This window comes from Neoarthrinium moseri, assembly GCF_022829205.1.
Source record: "Neoarthrinium moseri strain CBS 164.80 chromosome Unknown scaffold31_Wmoseri_CBS_16480, whole genome shotgun sequence".
In the NCBI taxonomy this organism is placed as follows: domain Eukaryota; kingdom Fungi; phylum Ascomycota; class Sordariomycetes; order Amphisphaeriales; family Apiosporaceae; genus Neoarthrinium; species Neoarthrinium moseri.
In genome coordinates this window covers 283,637-303,792 of record NW_026055145.1, presented here as the reverse complement: position 1 = coordinate 303,792, position 20,156 = coordinate 283,637, and the positions used below count along the sequence as shown (strand labels likewise).

The window sequence follows — 20,156 nt, the reverse complement described above, 5'->3', positions numbered from 1 at the left end:
GATCTGTGGTTGATAAGATCAGACGATGGAATGCTACCTGCTCATTTGTATCTGCATTTCGAGGCAGTCCTCTGCCATTTATATAAACATCCGCCTCCTCGAGTAGCTCAGTCATTCCCCGTTCGTTGTAACGAAGTCACAGCTTCCGAGATTACGCCGCTGTCATACTTGTCTACAAGAGGAACAGGATCTCTGTTCCGAATGCTAGCCATGGTAATGACATAGTCAATCACGTTACCAGTTTCATGCTTACACGCATTCCGTGTGCACTGAAAACCTTGCAATTAGAGTATGGCACCGTCTCCTCCAATACACCGTACGAGAGACAAGTCGACTCCATGGAACTCTACGGCTTCCGGGCCGCTCCCAGCTTTACACTTTGTGTGACCGCGACGCGGAGCCGCGCGGCGGAATAAGTCCTTCAATCCCATGCATTTGCGAATTCTTGCGCAAAGGCCAAGCCACATTACGGCAAGGACAGTTTTCCCGGTCCGCGTTGAGAATGTAGCAATTCTAACATGTGGATGAGGCTCGGTGCCAAGGGGTTGTGTATAAGGCGGGCAATTTCCCCCTTTCCCCAATTCCCCTCCTCTCAACAGGCCCACGTCCCCGGTTCTCCAGCCTTGGCGGCCGTTTCAAGCAAACGGCGCTGATCCTTTACCCCTTGCGTGGCTTTCAGGTTCCGCAGCTTGAAAAGGCAACTGCCAAGAGTTGTGTTAAAGTCCGGTTGCCAAGGCTATGTCATTCATAGATACCTTGGCCCGTCTGCGTAGGCAGCATATTCGACCCGCTCGGCTCCTACCTGACGTTGGTCATGGCGGCATTGTCAGCCGGACTCCCCATCCGAAGATCTCGGCGTACGCTCTAGCTGCGGAAGCACGGGTGCTCTATTGTGGATCCGGCGTCTGTGCCATCGGTCACGCCTCCGTGTTGACCTAACGTCGTTTTCCCAAAAGAGTGAGAAGCATGTCTCACTTTGAATTATATAGCTGATACGACTATGTCTATCTCAAAGGACGAAGAAAGCCCGAGCCGGCAACGCCATACGCTGTTTGTCACGGTACTGCTTCTTCAGCAACGAAGATAGAAGACTTGCATGCATCTTCATTGGGTTTCCGCCATGTTGGAATGATCTACTTCAACATCGACGACTACCTTGCAGCCTATACAACATACGTTACTCCGAGAACACATTACCAGTTCACCTCATAGTCCCCCTCGGCGGCCGTCTCCAAGATAGCGGTCCTTACCGAAATACAAATTGGTCAGCTGTGGCCTTGATGATACGTGTAGCCACACGCCAAAGCGGCTGGAGGACATGATCTCCAATCTAATCAAGCAGATAACGAACTATCAATCAAGTGAGATCATGAGTGAGTTATGGCAAGTACACGAGTTCACCGGTAGCAGCAGATAACGTGTTGCAGGTGAGCATTTTATGAATGTGAAGGAGAACTACCCGATATCTCGCATATCGTGGCACATTCAAAGACTCCTGCTTTCTATGTTCATTTCTACGTAAATTGGACTCTGAAATTTAGAACGGCATGCTTTCCCGGTCGATACAACATGCGAGAGTATTCTGGATTTATTTCTTAGCCCGTTATAACATCTCAGGTTGTATCAAACGTGAAAATTCTCAAGGCGCGGTAGGGCGCTGATTCGGTATTTTTTTAAGTCACCTCGTCCACTGTTTGGATAAGATTGAGGTAGGTTGATAGACTTGAGGTCACACGTTTGTACCTGGGAGCATATCCATCGCATAGTCTTTACCTCCACCCCGCGTAAAACCCTTTGCATCTGTACCGCGGCCGTAACTTGTGAGGGACTGTTTAGATTGTTCACGGATGAAAGAGTGGAGGTTCCAGAGGTTGGCAAGTCATCTGTACACTGATCTCATGAACTGTGGCCAGTCCGGGACCGGAGCGGTCTCTTGGTAAGGCTCTGCCATTCTTCAATTTTTTTGGTTTGCCTGCTTGCTGGTTCACCTATAATGTCGTATACTGACTGGATGGTCACCAGCACTGTCCGCAGCCATCAAATTCCTGCTTAGTACTCTGATCACAAGTATGTCATCAAGTTTGCAGATCCAACGCAGATGTCTATTAATGAGAGCCTCCAGGTTACTATAGAAATTACATCAGGGGCGAAAGAGACTGGGATTTTCCGCCTAAAATAGATACCATCACTATAATTTTGCGAGTTAGAATTATTCTTGGCTGCTCAATTTCGGTAAGACATCAATCGCGGCAGTTAGTTCGCAACTCAGGCTTGCGTATGTTGAACTTGTTTATGTTCGGGATGACCCGGACAGCAAGAGCTTTCTCAGGGTCGGCCACTTGTGTATTTGCTATGCAGTTTATAAACCCTATGGTCACCTATCGAATCCCTTTATTATGCCTCCCAAGTCGGCACGCTTTTAATATGGGCGAGGACATGATTCCAGTCTCAGGATATGAGGGACGATATGGATGGAATGGATTGATTGATTAAATAAAAGGGAAGCTACGGAGTAGCACATTTGTGAGTGTAGATATATACGTAGTAAATGGAGTGGTTGGGGAGCTCGTACTGTAGGTGGCTGGTCCACTATTCCAGCATCCAGCTGCGGTAATGAAAAATGAGGATATAGCCAATTAGCCCCCATGCCATCTACAGACTATATGCCAAGCGTGAAGGGCAATATCGTGTCGCGTAAGCTGCATTCAGAGATGTTGTTGCTGCTCGCAAGAAATAACCCCGCCCGCAGAGTCGTTGGCTACACACACATAATACGACACTGAAAACGAGTCTAAAGATCTGCCGTGACCGTCTACACGTTGTATGCAGAGGTCTGACCTCCATCTTCCTGCAGCATATTGTTGCTGTGCGGGGAAGCCAAGCAGTCATAAGACGGATCGAGATATCCTTCCCAAAGTCACGACATCATCGGCCAAACTCACAAAACAAAAGGCGACATGAACAAAATGAAAGATGACAATATTCGTGCACATTGGAGATGTTTCATGGCCTGCGGAATCATGTCGCTGGCCTTCCTCGAGTATGGCATTGATTTCGGTGTCATAGGTGGACTGCAGGCAATGCCTGGTTTCTTGCAAGTACGATTGCGCCGTTCCAGAACATCTTGAACCTTTCACCTAATACTTTTGTCGATTAGGTCTATGGCTACAGAGCCAAAACCAGCATTGGCTGGAACATCTCCACTACTCGGCAGCAACTGATTGCTTCGTTGATGACTCTCGGGGCATTCATTAGCTCGGGAACCGCTGGTCTTGTGGCTGCGAAACTTGGTAGGAAAACATGTCTTTGGCTTGCGTGCCTGCTGTGTGTGGTCTCGACCGTGATTATGATGACTACGGAGACCATTGGACCGTTGTATGTCGCGCGCTTCCTCATTGGCCTAGCCAACGGCTACTTCTTGACGTTTTCACAACTCTACACGCAAGAGAGTAGCCCCGCCAAGTATCGCGGTCTCTTCTTGACTTCTTTCCAGTTCATAACATCACTAGTAAGTGTCCGAACAGTCGATGTACGTTTCCGACTAACATCGTCCCGGCAGGGGACGCTCATCGGTAACATCATCGACTGGGGAACACAAGGCAGACCAGATAAAACCGCATATCTCATACCTTTAGGCATTGTGTATCTTGTACCAATTCTCATGAGTGTAGGGCTGCTCTTTATCCCAGAATCGCCCAGGTGGTTGATTCTTCAGAACCGAATCGAGGACAGCCGGAAGTCACTAGCGTGGCTAAGACCTAATGGCCGGGTGATAGAATCTGAGGTCGCCGAAATTAGGAATGCGATTGCCATAGAGCGAGAAATGGGCGGAAATGTCGGCGTACTTGATATGTTCAAGCATCCAATTGACCGGCGGCGAACTGGGTTGTCGGTGGGTGCAGTAAGCCTGCGATCCGCTTCAGGCTCCATGTTCATTATCGGTTTGTACAATATCACAAGGACCACATTGTTCTCGTTGGTTTTACTAAGGTGTTATAGCGTTCAAAACCTACTTCCTCACCATGGCCAAAGTTTCAAATCCTTTCGCAATGTCTATAATCATTAGCATCGCAGGTCTCATCGCCATCGCACTGAATGCTGGTATTGTTGTCCGGTATGGTCGTCGCCGGGTTCTATTGATGGTTGGGCTTATCGGTTGCGGCTGCTTGCAGCTAATCATCGCTGTCGTATATGACCAGAATCCGGACGCAGTAGAGACTGGCCGGGTGCTTGTTGCACTTTCATGCTTATATATGATGGGATACAGTGTAAGTTTAATCGACACCCGGCAAGTCTTGAAGAAGCCTTTCACTAACATGTATCAGGGGATGGTCGGTACCTACGCGGTGAGTAACATCGAGAGTTGTTTTCTGCCCCGTTCTTGTAGAAACATGGGGAGCTTAAGCAACTTCTGCCCCTAAGCTGGGCCCTTGGCATGTAGGCACAAGCATGCAGTTACTAACTCATGACGGTGAAGTGGGTGTCAGGTGGCGAGATACCGTCTCAGAGACTTCGCAGTTATACCTTCGGCCTAGCCTCTGCTATCGGTTTCCTCGGGGGCTGGGTAATTACATTCACAGCACCTTACTTTATCAATCCGGACTCACTCAACTGGGGACCACGGTATGGGTACATATGGTTCCCGTCCTGTGTCGTGGGTGCAATATGGGTGTACTTCTTCTTGCCTGAGACTCATAGTCGAACACTAGAAGATATTGATGAAATGGTAAGTTCTGAGGTGATAATTCACTTCATTGGCTTACTCATAGATGATTCCAGTTCACTGCAGAACTATCTGCTCGAAGATTCAGGTCCTATGACTGTCAAGGAGTTGCCATGAGAAGTAAGGGGGATGATATTGTTGTACCACAACAGGACGAACCATAAGGTGACAGGGAATAAACAGGTGCAGGAGGGTGGTGATACATGTGAACGCGTCGTTGATTCACACAAGATCAAAAGAGCATGAAAAGCCGGAGCATCGATGGAAATAACTCCAAATAACGCACTTGAGAACTTTGGAGAAGACTACCATTGTTTTAATGTTCCATTTCTTGGGGAACAGCCAAATTACGTCCTTCTGAGTCGTTGAGAACTGAACCGCCTTGCAGTTGTATAAGTTAATCCTGGGGGCAAACCCCCAACCTAGCAGCGTTGGACAACCCTTACCGCATTGTAATTATATTTCGCGAGATTGTCGTGGCACTTAAGAGCACAGTGGGCCAATTCATAGCTTTTACATCTCGATTCAAATCAGAAAATTATGTCCTTCCCCCGAGCGTCGCCTGCCCTGCTCGGGGTGCATTACAAGACCTAAAGCTCAATATCACTGCGGCATTCGCTCGCTATCCGTCTATCATTCTTGGAAGGGCATTTCTTCCAACTCTAGGCAGGTAATGCATTCGCTCTCTATCGAAGTGCCCATTTCCATTTTCAAATTCATCTCATGACGGGCAGCCCTATCCAGGCATTCCCTAGTCAGAAAACGCCGAACCGATGCATCCGGGAAGCGGCAACTTGCTTCCTTGTTGTTAACACATCCCTGATTGGATGCTTTTTTGCTGTGCTGCATCTCAAAACTCTCTCCTCGTTCTGGAGCTGCGGAAATAATCGTACGCCATAGGGTCGTGATCCGCCTCCTCCTGGGGAAGATTTCCATACCCGCGTGGCCCACCACCAAGCATTCCCACACCACCCGGTGCTCTCGACGCTGGTCGTTCCATGCTGGGCTCCCTAGACCCAGGTGTTGTCATGGGCATCGCAGCGGCGTGGCTGACTAAATTTGACCCGCTTTCATTGCCCTGAGAATACAACGGGCTGCGCGAGCGGCCGATATCTGGTGGTTGAGCGTACGGATTGTCATTTGTTGCAGTTGGGGTGAATGGTGAGTATGATCGGCCAGGTCCCGGGCTTCCCATGCGTGGGATAGTGGGAATACTCGGACTGCCGGGTCGAGAATTTGGTTCACTGCCGTTGAACATACTTCCCGGCGTCCCTGGGCGAATGGAATCAGCATGGCGGCCGTAGATCTCGCCGCCACCGTGCTCGGAGGCGAACTCCGGGCGGTTCTTGTAATATTCAAAATCCATTTTGCCTTCAGGTACGATTTCAAAACCAGGCAGAGCTGATTTTGACTTGCCCGACTTTGTCATCGGGTCAAGGATATAAGCGTCGCTGTAGCCCGATGTAGACATCACATCCCCCGAGTAGGCTTCCCGACCATCTGAGAGACGACCCTTGTAAATTGAAGCCAGGATATTCTGAGCCTTGGCGTGGACCATTGGGGTAATGAGGGGTTTGTACAATGCTGGGTGGCCGAAGCGTGAAGCGAGGCGGTCGGAGCGTAGAGGGTCCTTCAAGGCTCCTTCAGGGTTCCGCTGCACATTGCGGATGGCGAAGTAATGGATTTTATCGTCGAAAACCCTTGCGCAATACACCTTGAAGGCCACCATGATAAAGGGCAGAGGGACCACGGCGAAAGCTTGGATATGTGTGCCATCGCCACGTACCCACACTGCCAGGAAAACGATGAGGTTCGAGAGAATTGTCGCAAAGATGAAGCGATTGAACAAGACTCTCCAGAACATGCCGCCCGATTCGGTCTTGGTAACGAAGATGTACAACAGCAGATATTTTCGTAGGTACACATCCACAGCGAAGTACAAAGCAGCGGCTGGCAACACAAGAGGCTGCAGGCCAGCGTAGCACAACGCAACAGTGGAGTAGAACAGGAAGTAGTTGTAGTACATGGCGTACTCGAACGGTGGTGGCGCGGTGAGCTCGATCAGCTCTCTTGGGGTCGGGCTGGACAATTTCCGCTGCAGAAAACCGTAAATAAGCTTCCATAGCTGGGCTAAATCAGCAGCGGCGCCCAATTGGCGCTGTAGAAGCCAAGTCACCCAGAACGGCGAAATGTTGCAAAGCGCGATGAACAAAGTCGTTGCTGGTTCTTGGCGCAGGACGGACTGCCAGGCGTCGCCCGTCTTGGTCGTGTCTTTGACAACAGCTGCAACGAAGGACCAGAGGGTACTGAAGATCGAGAACACAATGAGGTTGTTGAATACGAAAAAAGAATAGAGCTTCGCCAACACGTGTCTCTCGCGGCCCGTCTTGGTTCTGTCACCAGCTTTGATGGAAAGTCGTCGGAAGATGACCGGAAGTGCCAGGTAGACAAGTGACGTGATTGCGGGAGACGCGATACCTTGGACAATGGACCAAAATACGGTATCTTGTTCCAGGGCGGTCTGAAAAGCCGGCCATACCATGCCGAGGTTATTCAGGTTGACCAAGAAAATGGCGATCAGGGCGTTGGGCACGATCCAGATGAGGGTCAGGACAGCAATCCAAATGTTATTCCAGATTCTGTTCCAGCTCCGCGCAGACGGGCCCATGGGCATGTTATCCCAGATGATGTCGTTCGGCCGAGGAGCAAGACGGACGGTAGTACCCTTAGGCTTCCTACTTCTCAGAGCGTGGCCGATAGCGTGAGCCTCAGCTATATCGTCATAGCTGGCAAATCCGTAGGGGAGGGTGTTTCTTTTGTCAAGCGTGCTTCGTACTTCTTTGATCTCGACCTCAAGCTCCCGAATTCTCGACGTGAGGTACTCAATGGCATCGACCTTCTGGCCCTTGGGGTATGTGCTGTAAGACGGATCCTTCTTGGACGGGTGGCATGTCGGACGACCAGCAGGAAGGTTGTGAGGGTCCTTTAGGTACTTAGCCAGTACGGACTCGAGCATCCGGACAGTACGATCGTGCTGAGCGATGAGCTCTGGGAGAACCTTGACATTGCGAGCAATGGCAGTTCGGGAAAACGATGAGTTGGGAATGACCTCGTCAATAATTCGAGCGATGCCCTCGTCGGACGCCATATTCTTCGGAATGTCGTTTAACTGCATGTCAAGTCAGCATCTGCTTCTGCCCAGTCGGTTGGGGGAACTTGTCTACCATCAGGGTCCTGGCATGCAAGCTGTTCTGGTATTCTTCGCTTTCGAAGTATCTGCGCCGAAGTTGGAGTACCTTCCTATAGTTCCACCAAAGTATGCCGCAGATGGTGAAGTTGAACAGATACGTCACGACCACCAAGCCCCACTGCTTGCCTCCCCATACCTCTAGGGGAGTGATACGCTTCAGCCATTTCTGTTCCGAGTTGCCACTATTCTGCGTATAGTTGATGGGGATCAGAATTCCGCAGCCCAGGATGGACAGAACGAGGAAGATGTTTCGACACATTCGCGTAAAACGGAGGAATATGGCAGCGTCCATGCCAGCGTGATTGACAATGTCATGCTCCGAAGTCTTCAGCACCGGACCAATCCAGGCGAAGACGCCCTTTCCTATAGGGGGAGGTGCATGTTTTTCGTCGGAATGCTTCAGCTTGGGCGCGTATACGACTGTGTTGTAGGGGCGAACGAAGGAAAAGAGGAGTGCGATTCCGACGGTGATACCGACCGAGGATCCCAGTGCAGACCAGACAGCACCTTCACCAAGCTGCAGATTGCGTCGTTAGCACCGTTCATTCTTGTGTGATCTTGTGGTGGGTGTGTAGTTACCGGTTGCTTGAAAGGGTCGTTGAGCAGCTCGAGCAGCTCGGCACCGGGGTCGGTAGGATTCCCATCGCGACTGACTAGGGAGCTCAAATGTCCCAAGTGCCACCCCATGTTGTGTGTAGGTGTAGGTGTACGTATGTATGGATGTGCCGACCGACTGTACCAAGTTGGGCACTGGGCCAATTCTACGTTCTCTCCCGACGATCCAAGTTCAAGGGAACCTCATGTGAACAAACGGCTCTGGGAGGGCTGTCTTTCAACGGGATCGGCCTGTTTGGGTTGGGCGTCGGCAGGAACAATGGGCGGATGGTTCACGGGGGCTCTCCGCCGGCTTCGACAAAGCAGCGAGAGAGGGCGTCGTGTGAAGGATAAGGCGGGCTACCACGGTACGCAAATGACGCAATGCGAGGTGTCCGCAACTGGTCGCTCGACGAAAGGGTTTCTCGGGTGCGAGATAAGAATAGGACAGGATCCAGGCGTAAAGGGGCAGGGTAGAATCCAGCAAGTAGAGAATGGCGTGGGATTAACGAGCGTGCGAAGGGAGGATGTGCAGAACAAACGAAGGTAGGCGACGAAGCGATCAGAACCCCGACCTCGAAACGTGTGTCCGTGATCCTGCTGCAGAGGAGGCCTGTGGAGGAATGGAGATAGGTAGGGAGAGAGGGCTGCGACTTTCGAGGCTTGCAGTTTTCGATTGGGTTGCTTCACAACATTTTCTCGGGGATGGGGACCCCATGTCAGAAGAAAGTCTGGACACGAGGAGCGATGACGAAGGGGGTGCTAGCTAACGTGGAGCAGGGGGGGATCCCGATGGCCACCCGAGAACTTTTTAGCACGCATGCACCACCTAGACTAGTCGGGGTATAGCGCTGCATCCACTGTACATTCCCTGCCTACAGCGGTGTCTAGGTAGGCCTGGTACGGTAGGCAAGTAGGCTGGGAGGACATGTATTTTGTGTTGCCTACGGATTACCTTGAGTGCTGCTGCTGGCTGGCTGCCCTCTGTACTTAGTCACATACACAGTACAGTAGGCAGGTTGGTAGGGACAGATCAAGACAAGAATCGAAAGCCCTCCGACCAGCCCTTCGCAGAATCCTTCGCATCGCTGGGATCGGATGCATCCAAGTCAATCCAGCCAGCCATGGCCGCGGCGACAGCCCGTTGTGGCTGCATCGCTGCAGCTGTCCCAACAGAACGGGCACGCGTGGCGTCTTGTCGTCTGCTCTACTGTGTATCAACAAACAGAGTTTGGTACCTGCGAGCGGCTGCTGGTCTCATCCATGAGCACCCGCGAGCATAAGTGATCGGCGGGAAAAGCCTCAACGATAACCTTGGCGATTGCCGTCTGATCTGCCAACCCGCAAAATGCTTGTTGGATGTGCGTGACCATCCCCGGTCACTTAACCTGGATTGATTCTTCACCCCCTGCGAACCCCGGGTTCTCACACATGGGCAAATGGGGAGGGGTTGCCGACTGCTGAAGGTAACCAACCTCACTTACATAATTTACCTAACTTGCCTATGTATGCAACCCGGCCCGCCGTCTACCATGGTCGCGATTCATCATGCATTGCGAACGCGTACGGGTCTCAACGCCATGGTCTGACAGGAGGCCAGAGTCTGGACTTGGCCGAATCTGTCGATCCATAACTAAATGAGCCTCTAGTGGAGTTGGCTTGCCCTGCATGTCCAGTGTTGTCTTTGCCCCTGGCTGGCTGCCTGGCTCAGAAGCCGGCACGGCGGCTTCGGCACCACCGCTAGCTACAACGCTGACCCGCTTTGCACGGCTATTTTTGAACGCCTGACTGGTTGGAGGGCGCCCTAGATCCAGCCTGAGTCTAGTGAGCCCACTAAACACCTGCACTGCCGTGTTCTCGAATACGAACCTGCAAAACACCACGCTTGACCACCCACAGAGCCCACCCTTTCGACAATCCAGCAGGCCTGCCAACTACCTCCTGCCCAGCTGCCCCTCCCCTACGTTACAATGCCAGGGCGCGAGGCTTGGGGTGGATGTCGACCTGTGGGCCTCGTAGCAAATGACTTTCTGGGGTCAGGTTTTATGCGATAACACTGCATAGAACCCGGCCAGCATCACGTGAGCAACAAAGGCGTCGGGTCGGAGGCCACGAAAAGGTCTCTGCCACCCTGCTTCCGCGGCACACGCACAGTTGACTGAGTGAGACCGTTCGCTAGCACGCTTGGCCACCGAGCACATGTCATTGTGGGTGTTTCACCGTTTTCGCTGCTGTAGTGACGTACGTGCGAGAAGCGTGTAGCAGGACCCCTAAGGATTGGCGTTCGTAGGAAGACGGGCCTAAACCAGGGTGGTTACCCGAGTGCCCAAGAACAATGTCTTGGGTCGCACCCGGGAGTTCTTTACAGGGTTCGGTAAGCATTCATTCCAGTCTGCTCTCGAGAACGCACAGGTCTCCTCCGCTTGAGGCTGTCCGGTAGCTATAAACGTCTGTGTCTGTGTTGTCCGACATCCACTTCTCTCCCTACTACCCAGGCCATTGTACTGGAAAAACCACTCTGCCCAAAATTAGCTTGGTCGCTATGTGCAGCGGTGGTTTATGGATAGCGCAGAGTGTGCAGGTTACCTCCTTGACATTCTAGGCCGAGACCACCTAGGCGTTGTTTTTCTGGCAACGGCGGCTAACGTACACCATCTTGAGCTAACATTACAGACGTCATCTGGCCCAGTCTCAGCGTTGCCAACAACCACGGCACTGATGGTGCTATGATGGTAAATAATGAGTGACAACTCATAAGGTAATAAATAAAATTAAAATAAAATAAAAAAGTGTCCATTGTTAATTCGACTGCTACTACTGTAACTCACGTTCTCCAATGTGAGGCTGTCATATCGCAGTCCTGTTAGGATCCTCCCATAGAAAGTAGCCTGGTTGAAGTGGGAAGCAATGCGATCATAATCAACTACCGTGACTTGGCGAAGACCCTTGCAAAATCCTTAGTTGCCCAAGCTGCTTCTTCATTTTGACCCTAACAAACCCAATGAGGGCTTTCAGACTTGAGCATACACTTTTTATAATATCAGTACATTTTCCCTCTCGTCGTCTCAAATTCAACTCCTCTCATTACCAAATACTTAAATTCACCACTGATCTCAGATACTCTGACCTGGGTGCGAACGCAGTATATCTTGCCTCCTCTTTTTGGATATCGCATAAGTGAACAACTCTTGCTTACAACAGCCCAATGCTTTTGAATCCACCTAATGCTTAAACACGTCAGACATTTACCATCTGCCTTCGGATCCGCTTTTGGAAATACGACGCTTCCTATAGGAGACACACTGGTGAAGAACCATTTGGTAATTCTTCATTGACAAGCTACTGATAGTTACATATGTAGGCACCCGGTAACAAGCAAGATCACACATTTTGATCTCGCATATATCTATCAGTCATTGTTGTAATGTGGTTCGATAACCTCGATCTACGAGGCTACATAGAACACGTGATATATCCCCGACCGTATGTATAGCCTTCATCGGCCAGGGCTAGGATTTGTGACAACCAAGCCGTATCTTAGAAACGCTCACACATCCACTGCGGCTTCAGCCACTCCCAGTCAATTGGATACCACCCCGACTGATGCCAGTCCAGAATGGCAAGCACCCGCTGAGGTAAACCTTCACTCCGTGGCGAGACCATGATGTTATTTCTGTTCAAGTAGGCATGGGTAAATACAACGGGGCCGCCATCTGTCAGCCCAGCAAGCTCAGGGATGCAATGTCAGGGATTCCCACTCCGGATGCCTGCGGCAGGAGTAGCTGGCGAAGAACTCCTGGGACACGGTAATATCCGGGAAAGGTCCCGCGTTCGAATCTCCAGCATCTCTGAAGCTTATGTCGCCGACACCCTGTCGTCCGACATGACCTTTCCGGAGTAGGTGAGCATCTCAACCCTCATTCGCGTGCATATTCCATCTTACCGATGTAGTATGGTTCGGGCTCTTGGATATGCTTCATCCACGCCTCAACACAATCGCGCAGTTGCTGGCAGATTTCTCCTGCCTCCTCCGCGCTGAGCGACGGCCAAGCCTATTCCAACGTATTGTCCTGAACAAGCTCCATGCAGATGGAGGTCTCGCCTTCGTCACAGCCCGACCGAATAATTCTGGCGTTGACACCTCGTCGTTCATGTGCTCCGATTGCAATACCAGAGACATTGCGCTTCGGCCATTGTAATCTCTGAGTCACATTCTACGATGAGACACTGCTCTTCAAATGGGGCGAGGGAAACTCGCGGGGTTCTAGCGCGTATTCCGTTGATTTTGACATTTCTCTACCGAATTTCCTGTGGAGACGGCAGGTCGCCTTCATTTTTTTCTTCAGAAAAGCAAAATTCGCGAAAGATGCTCTCTTCACTGAGCAGTTCTGCTACGCACACGACCACGCGCTCGGCGTTGGCCATCATTCGGGCCACAAGACAAGGGAGAAGAGGGGTGTGGGGAGGGCGCCAAAAAAAATATATTAAAAGACATGTGTCGTGTTAGACTTCACGAATGATACATATTTGGCAACGTTAGAGAGGGTTCCAAGCTGGAGTTCAGGAGGAATTACGACTTCACTGCGTCAAAATACAGACCTTAGCCACTTCTTTAAAATGGCCTTGTTTCCACTCAATGTTTGATCGACTATGCAGGAGACGATAATAAAGACGGCGAGTTCAAGACACTTTCGAGGAAATTATGTTGTCGGTCCTAGCGCCTGGCAAAAGCCTTAACAATGCTTCTCAGAGCTCGGTAAGCATCTAGCATACCCTCAACTCCATGTCTCGCACTCGATGATTGGATCACAGGCACCTCCTGGCCCCCTCCGCGTGGACTTAAGACCTCAGATTGCGAATAGTGGGTATTACGCTGCAACCAGAAGACACCAGTCCGTTAACACATGGTCAGACCAGCTCGCGGACCTCACAAAGGCATGAATCCGGCCGACATTGTGACAAGTGCACCAAAACACCGAAGTTGATAGCCAGGCAGCGGAAGCCACATTGACTCAAGAATGCTTGTTTGGATCGTGTTACTGTCTGTTCGGTGGAGTGAGTTCATAATGCGTTGGATGTTATGGATGAGCTAGTTTATGGCAACTGTAAATTACAGGATTCTTTGCTTTTGCTCATGCTACCGCTCTATCAATGCTCATACGGAGGGCTCCTAGTGTCGTTAAAGTGTCTTTAATGTGTCAGCAACTCCTCAACTCTCTTATCAGAAGTCTCTAAAACAGAACCATCCGCCAGGGGTTACAGGATGTTAGCCTTGATTAAATAAGCAACAGCTTCCTTAATCCACCACTGGCAATCTTTGACTTCTCTTTTCTTTGGGGCCGGGCTTGCCGTATTGGCTGCACCTGACGTAGTGACCTTGTTGAGACTCGGGTCAGGTGCTTCGATCTTCTTGCAAGCCAGATCGAACGCATTGTACGCATTGATTTTCTTTGCTGAACCGTTCGGCGTACAACATTCATCCTGTGCTCCTTCGCTTAATAATGTGGCCGGAATGAGACCAATGGGAAAAGATTTCGGGTTCCTCTCCTCCTCACAGACATTGTAATCCCGCAAATATTCATACTGAAACCCATTGAGGCGATCTCCTGTCACATGGATACGATCACCTGAATCAGACTAGTTGCCGCTGATATCCCGGTATGGTATCCAAAATGACCAATATGCAGCGAAAAGACGCGAAGGGTAGACCAAGACATATAAGCGTGTGTGCATATTGCCTCCGAAAAAGCAGATTTTGCGAGAAGGGGGGAGTTTTGAGCAGGGTGAAGGAAGGATGCAAGAATGTGGCACTTCACACTGTTTCACAGCACGTCGAGATGAGAGGCAGAACAAATGTATTTAAATGGTTTACACACCGTTTTGTCGATATCATGAATCAACTTGTGGACTCCTATGACTAACTATAATGAAGCTGAGGATTTCGTTGATGGAGAACAATCTGATATTGTCTTGATACCGAAGTATTTACCTATGCATGACAGATATCCCTCATCAATGGACATGTGTGCTGAATTTCAGATTCTGAAACGTGTAAATACTGGAGACCTGTGCACATTCTCTATCTTAACACAAATTTCGAAAGCTGCACGTCGGATCTTGTAGGTGCCTGCCTAGCTTCGCCGCTGTGGATAATGCAGAGATGAAGATTTAAATCAATGCATGCCCTGGATCCAATTTAAACATATCTTGACCTTGATACATGCGTACATTGGGGCGCCAGAGCAGGTACCTTTTTCTCCCCTCGTCAATAGCGCGCATTTGACTGTTTGGGGAATCTATGACTATCCTTTGTTGATACTTTGACACGGATCAATTGTGAGAGAGTTGCAGGCATGGGGTTATCTGTTCAATATGTAAAAGGCTTGAAGTACACCACAGTGTACCTTTCGCAAGGTCTGAAGCTCAAACTTTTTGAGTGCTTCTACTCCGTCGCGAATGTTCTCTTTCCATAGACTGATACTGATGGTTACCGAAGCGGTGCTCAGAATCCCAACGAAATGACTACAAGTCGAAAAGAACCACCCATGATCAAGCTTGTCGGTAAGCGACCGTCTCCAATTGCATATCTGCGAGCTTTCTGGTGAACACCACGGGATCGGCAGCGGTCATCGCGTCCACGAAGGCAAACTCAGAAAGATGAAGTATGTCCCCTGACCGGCCGACTTGAACTTTCCATGGCCCAGAGGCATGAGTATAAAGTGTGGCATGGTTTGTGAATGACCTTGTACGAGTCGAATATAAGTCGCAGCATCACAAAGGCCAATGTTTCCGTACGCGATCTGTCTTGGTCCGACCCAAACTTGACCCATTTGTATCGCCAGGCATCTAGAAGTAGGCAGGTGGCCTTGACAACATTCATGTATCAGACCCACCCAAACCCTGCGTTACAATTCTCCCCTTTGATCGCCAGTGCGCTTGTTCCATATCTCTTCACAGAGCCATACACACTGCCGAGCGTAAGAGCTGCAATTATCGCTAAGGTTTGGCCTTTAACAGTCTTAGCGTTAGCACCTTGATCCATGGTATCGTCCATAGAAAAGACACCATTCAGTTCGGAAAGATTTGACTGACTTTCTTGGACGAACGTTCCTCTTTTCGCTCAATTTAGTTTGAAAGCTGAATAAACGAGGCTACAAGGCTCTGCGACCACACGATGCTGGTGACTGACCTCTTCACGAATTGCTGGCGGGGATGCGTCTCACGATGGAGACACCACATTTCCACTTTTTAAGCGTGCTGGGTGTGGGAGAGAATTGTCACCAGGCTAGAGGGTACGATTCAGATGATACGATGGCATTCCACCACGATTGGATCCGGAACAGGAGGTAGTTGTTGGTTCTCTTGTTATTTAGATATGTGGATTTACCAGAACAGTCCTGGTGGTCGCCGGTCCAAGATCACGGACTCAAACAGTAGAAGGCAAGGAAGGGATGTATGGCCCTGTTTCTTTGGAACCCACTGATGTATTACACGATATAAAAGCTTTTGTAGCAGACAAGTGACACGAGATTATCTAAGGGGCATCAATTATCAACTTCCAAGCAAGTTCTTTGAATGGCTGCATATAAAGTGAGTGAAACGTCTAGGTATTTTTCGTTGGCTTCTCTTTTCTCCTTTATGCAGACCAAACTTCATTGTTGGCAAGTCTGACATTGTGATAGAGAGAAATATGAAATTTCACAACTGCAGGCGTGGTATTCAATCTATAATGTTATTAGTCTTGCCTGCTATCGGATGTGGTTTAGACTACACATCTATTTGACGCGCTATTATCTATTTATGACTAGACTGTAATCGATTTACTCGAGTGCGTGCTGGCTGAAATCAATCAAAGCCTCATCATCCATCGTGATGAACTCATCAAAGACCACATCCCCAATCGATCGGTGATCATTTGTCCACTGCTCCGTCCAAATGGTATCTTGTTGTATGTACGAGTGGAATGAAGAATCGTCGAGATGATCAAGTTCTACATCCTCTAGAACGAGGGGTTGGTTGAAATCTATATAAGCCAAAGGATGCTGTGTTAGCGTTGAAGCTGAAATCGCTACTGGATCAGGTGGTCTGTAAGCAGCATCTACCGGCGGAATGACCCGGCTATGTTTATGTACTGAATTCAGTCTATCAGTAACCTGTGGGATTCGCAAATCGGTGGGGATCGTAGAAAGCTGATGATTATCAACCAGGTTTTTCTCGTTGGTGCTCGAACGAGTTGGTTTCTGGGATTGCTCCAGTTGTGCTTCTAGCGATCGAAGAATCCGAAGCTGTTCGCAATCCCATTCGTCGTTGGGATGTCGGCAGCATTCTCGACGGTAAGATACCGCGCGCTCCAGGTCTCCTTGTCGCCTAAAGTATCGCGATATTCTCCAGTTGCAAGTCTTGTATATTATGGCGATAGGGCAATTGACCCTCAGATGTCTCGCGGGCAACCGCTGAATTATGACCTCGTTGCGTTCAACAAAGTCCTTGCAGTAGACCCCGGACATATCCTGAAAGTTCAGAAACTCGTGCTCTAAGACGGTCGTCGAAACTCGGTCGCGTCCATATTCTTCGGCTGCCAACCCAATTATCTCCTCGTATCCCGAGCACAGTTCGCGCACCCAGCGGTTCGAGAGCTTGGAGCCCATTCCAAGCAAAGTGTAGTAAACTTTCAAGACTTGCCGGTCGATCTTCCCGCTGATATGGCTGTGAGCCTCAGCCAACATGACGCACATCACAACCAGAAGGTCTTGCAACTGGCTGTTGGATCGGCTTGAGATACTGTCAAAACAAAGCATCCACTCTTGGACCATACGGGCAACCCTTGCAATCGGATGGGCTTCACCATACACAATACTGGAGATAACCCTGGTCTGCCTCAAGTATTCTAAAGTGATTTGTGGGTTGCCCAGGAATTGGCATAGGTCAAGAGGTACAAAGAACAACGCCGTTGCAGTAGTACCTACATACCCTCTCATATCCATCTCTACCTGCTCACATGCATCAGATAGTAGACTGCACCCCTGCTTGGTGTCCTTCCTAGTCTTTATCAAGAGGCTTGCTCGTCGTACCAAATGTCTGGTCGTGCTCACGCGGTGGTCTGTAGGCGTTTTGATTGTGGTCTGCCATTGGGTATCTTCCGTCATCAGCGTCTGGAGTAATTCTTGGAAAGGCGCTGCCAAGTACGATACAGCATCGTTTTGATAAATTCCACTTTCTAGGGAATAGCCGTGGTTGGTTTGATCCATAATCGCAAGCGGAAGATGGTGGACTGCCGGAGTTCCCTTGAGGATCGCTTGTCGCCGTCTCTGGCAGCTTTTCTGCACCCCGTTTCGCAGCGCCCGACTATTTGTTCCCGATTCTGCATACCGTGCTGTCTTGTACTTGTGCCAACCCCAAATGCTGAAACGCCGCTTGTACATTTTGTTACTAAGCCTGGTCAATTGAATACCGATCAATTGGGGTAAGACAGATCCTACGTTGCTCGAAAGCCATAGCAAGTTTGCATTTCATCAATGACTGTACCAAGAGGTTTGTTCTGTTTGAGGTACAAATTTTCTATGATCGGCTTCTTCATATCCCAATCCTCGTTTGTCGGAGGGCTCCGTGAAGCTGGTGGGAGCGAGTGTCTTGCCATTGGGTTTGCCAATTACCGACTCGGATCTGATTGAGGCAACTTCTTCCAACTCGGCGCTCTAGGCAAGGTTTAAGGAAACCTCTATACAGCTTACTGAGCAGTCAGTACAGTCGAAGGTTGATGTCCTGATCGTGCCATTTGTAAGGTCAAATTGTCGACAAAAAAGTTCCAACCACTGAGGCCCGATATGCAAGGACTTTTTATCAACCAATCACCACCCACGTACGAGCTGCAACTCTACCCTACGCTGCTTCTCAGTGGGTACAAAATTGGCCTTTCGGGGTGAAGTCATCCCGGAAGGCTACTGAAACATCATGAGCCAAAAAGCAATAAAGCCTCATTTGAAATTGTTTTCAGTAAAGGGCCATATTCTAGAGTTTTCAGTAGCCTATGTTCAAACCCACCTTTTTTAAGAGGTTCATCCTCGAATGAGTGGCAAACTTCTACACCTTAATTCCGTTTCAGAATCACACAGCAAGCTAAATGCCTCGGTTATAACAATTACTAGGTGCTATATGGAAATAAGTGTTAACAGTATTTCATTATATCTCCTGACCATTGAAAGTGGCACTTCGACCAGCAGTCCAAATGGGTACAATCACCTCCTTTGCGAACATAGATACCACTGGCGGGAATCTCGCCATCGAAGGCAAATCCTGATATTCCAAGACTAAAGGTGTATATAGGCTGTGCGATCACCGTGACTACTGTGTATGAGGGCTATGCGGCCTGGGACAAGGCGCAGGCCCGTACTGAGTTTGCACAGGTCACAAGAGGGAACGGTCGTATATCAGGATGCTAAATAGCTTGAAGCTGATTTCTCGGGAGGCAACATGGAGGCACAGTGGTGGAATGAGTGCAGTTGCCTTTTGATACGGCAGCGGAACTCGGAACGTTATGAAAGATCTGATTTAGATGAATGCGCTCTCCTCCAAAGGATGGGCGCACAGCAGTCAGCAATGAAGCTACCAATGTGCCGCCAGGCAGGGGAATAGCAAGATTCGACTTTCTGAGTCTCGGTATCGTAGGTCACTACAGATGTTTAAGATACCGCATCGAACAGATCAATCGCAGGTCATAAGAATACTGCACAACGTATTCGCTGTCAGGGGAGGCATTGGCGTGAGGTGTGTCGATATAGTTCTCCCCGATCCAGTTATCGTTATTGACGCGGCACGGCCTACCTTCTCCTTTTTCAAAGTGACCAAGACCTAGTCGGTATATAACTGGTCTTGAGGACTCATTTCCGACCTAGGCTATGAGAGTAAGGTCAATGCACACATGTGCTGGCAGACAAAGCCAAATTCGTGGACGTCTAAATTCGCCAGACGCCACATATCGGTCACCGCGTGACATGAGTAGATCTTTCTGACTACTGCAACTAAAACAATTTTGAAAGTCCGAAACAGCATGGTGAAGGGTGCATAAATTCCGCGTCAAATTTTGCGCTCAATATGTTTTACAACACTCTGCTAGCTTCGTATTTTGTTGGCATTATTCTCTTCATCATTGAGATCATGATATTATTAGCATTTTTTCGCTCCTATTGGAAGGGCTTCGCCTTACACACAGAGTAGAGATCTCTCGCAGGAAGGCGTTTCAGGGCCTTCTTTCCAGAATTTGGCTGTGCATATGACTACGTTTCCAGCGTAGCAATAGTGAATGGGAGCGGGTTTCTTTTGCAATTGAGCACACCTGTTACCAAGAACCCATTCAAACTCCGACCATGGCCATCTCTCAGGCATGCTCATAGGATACATAGCGTACTTGTGTAGTATAATGCACTATACATCTTGCACTTCCAAGGGCTATCATCAAGGAGAACGAGTCTATCTAGCATCCCATAGCTTTGTAGGAAGGACTGGCCAAGGGGCAGGGTACCAATAAAAATATCCCAAATTTTGACTCACGTTGAAATACGGAGTCCATGTGAGTGCCAAGCTCGGAAACCG

General features: G+C 49.5%; 3 protein-coding genes across 3 annotated transcripts; 1 reads left to right on the top strand and 2 right to left on the bottom strand.

Annotated features, from left to right (window-relative positions):
* Positions 1-2,966: 2,966 nt before the first annotated feature.
* JN550_007849 (uncharacterized protein) lies at positions 2,967-4,887 on the top strand (the record flags this gene model as incomplete). The annotated part of the gene is made up of 7 exons (XM_049319745.1): positions 2,967-3,098; positions 3,158-3,508; positions 3,560-3,941; positions 4,000-4,268; positions 4,326-4,346; positions 4,478-4,726; positions 4,780-4,887. 7 exons carry the CDS (start codon positions 2,967-2,969, stop codon positions 4,885-4,887), a joined length of 1,512 nt encoding a protein of 503 aa, XP_049170205.1.
* Positions 4,888-5,573: 686 nt separating this feature from the next.
* On the bottom strand, positions 5,574-8,775 carry JN550_007848 (uncharacterized protein; the record flags this gene model as incomplete). Its single annotated transcript, XM_049319743.1, has 4 exons — positions 5,574-7,892; positions 7,948-8,490; positions 8,553-8,706; positions 8,771-8,775. 4 exons carry the CDS (start codon positions 8,773-8,775, stop codon positions 5,574-5,576), a joined length of 3,021 nt encoding a protein of 1,006 aa, XP_049170204.1.
* A 7,612-nt stretch (positions 8,776-16,387) lies between these two features.
* On the bottom strand, positions 16,388-17,293 carry JN550_007847 (uncharacterized protein; the record flags this gene model as incomplete). Its single annotated transcript, XM_049319742.1, has 1 exon — positions 16,388-17,293. One exon carries the CDS (start codon positions 17,291-17,293, stop codon positions 16,388-16,390), a length of 906 nt encoding a protein of 301 aa, XP_049170203.1.
* Positions 17,294-20,156: the final 2,863 nt, after the last annotated feature.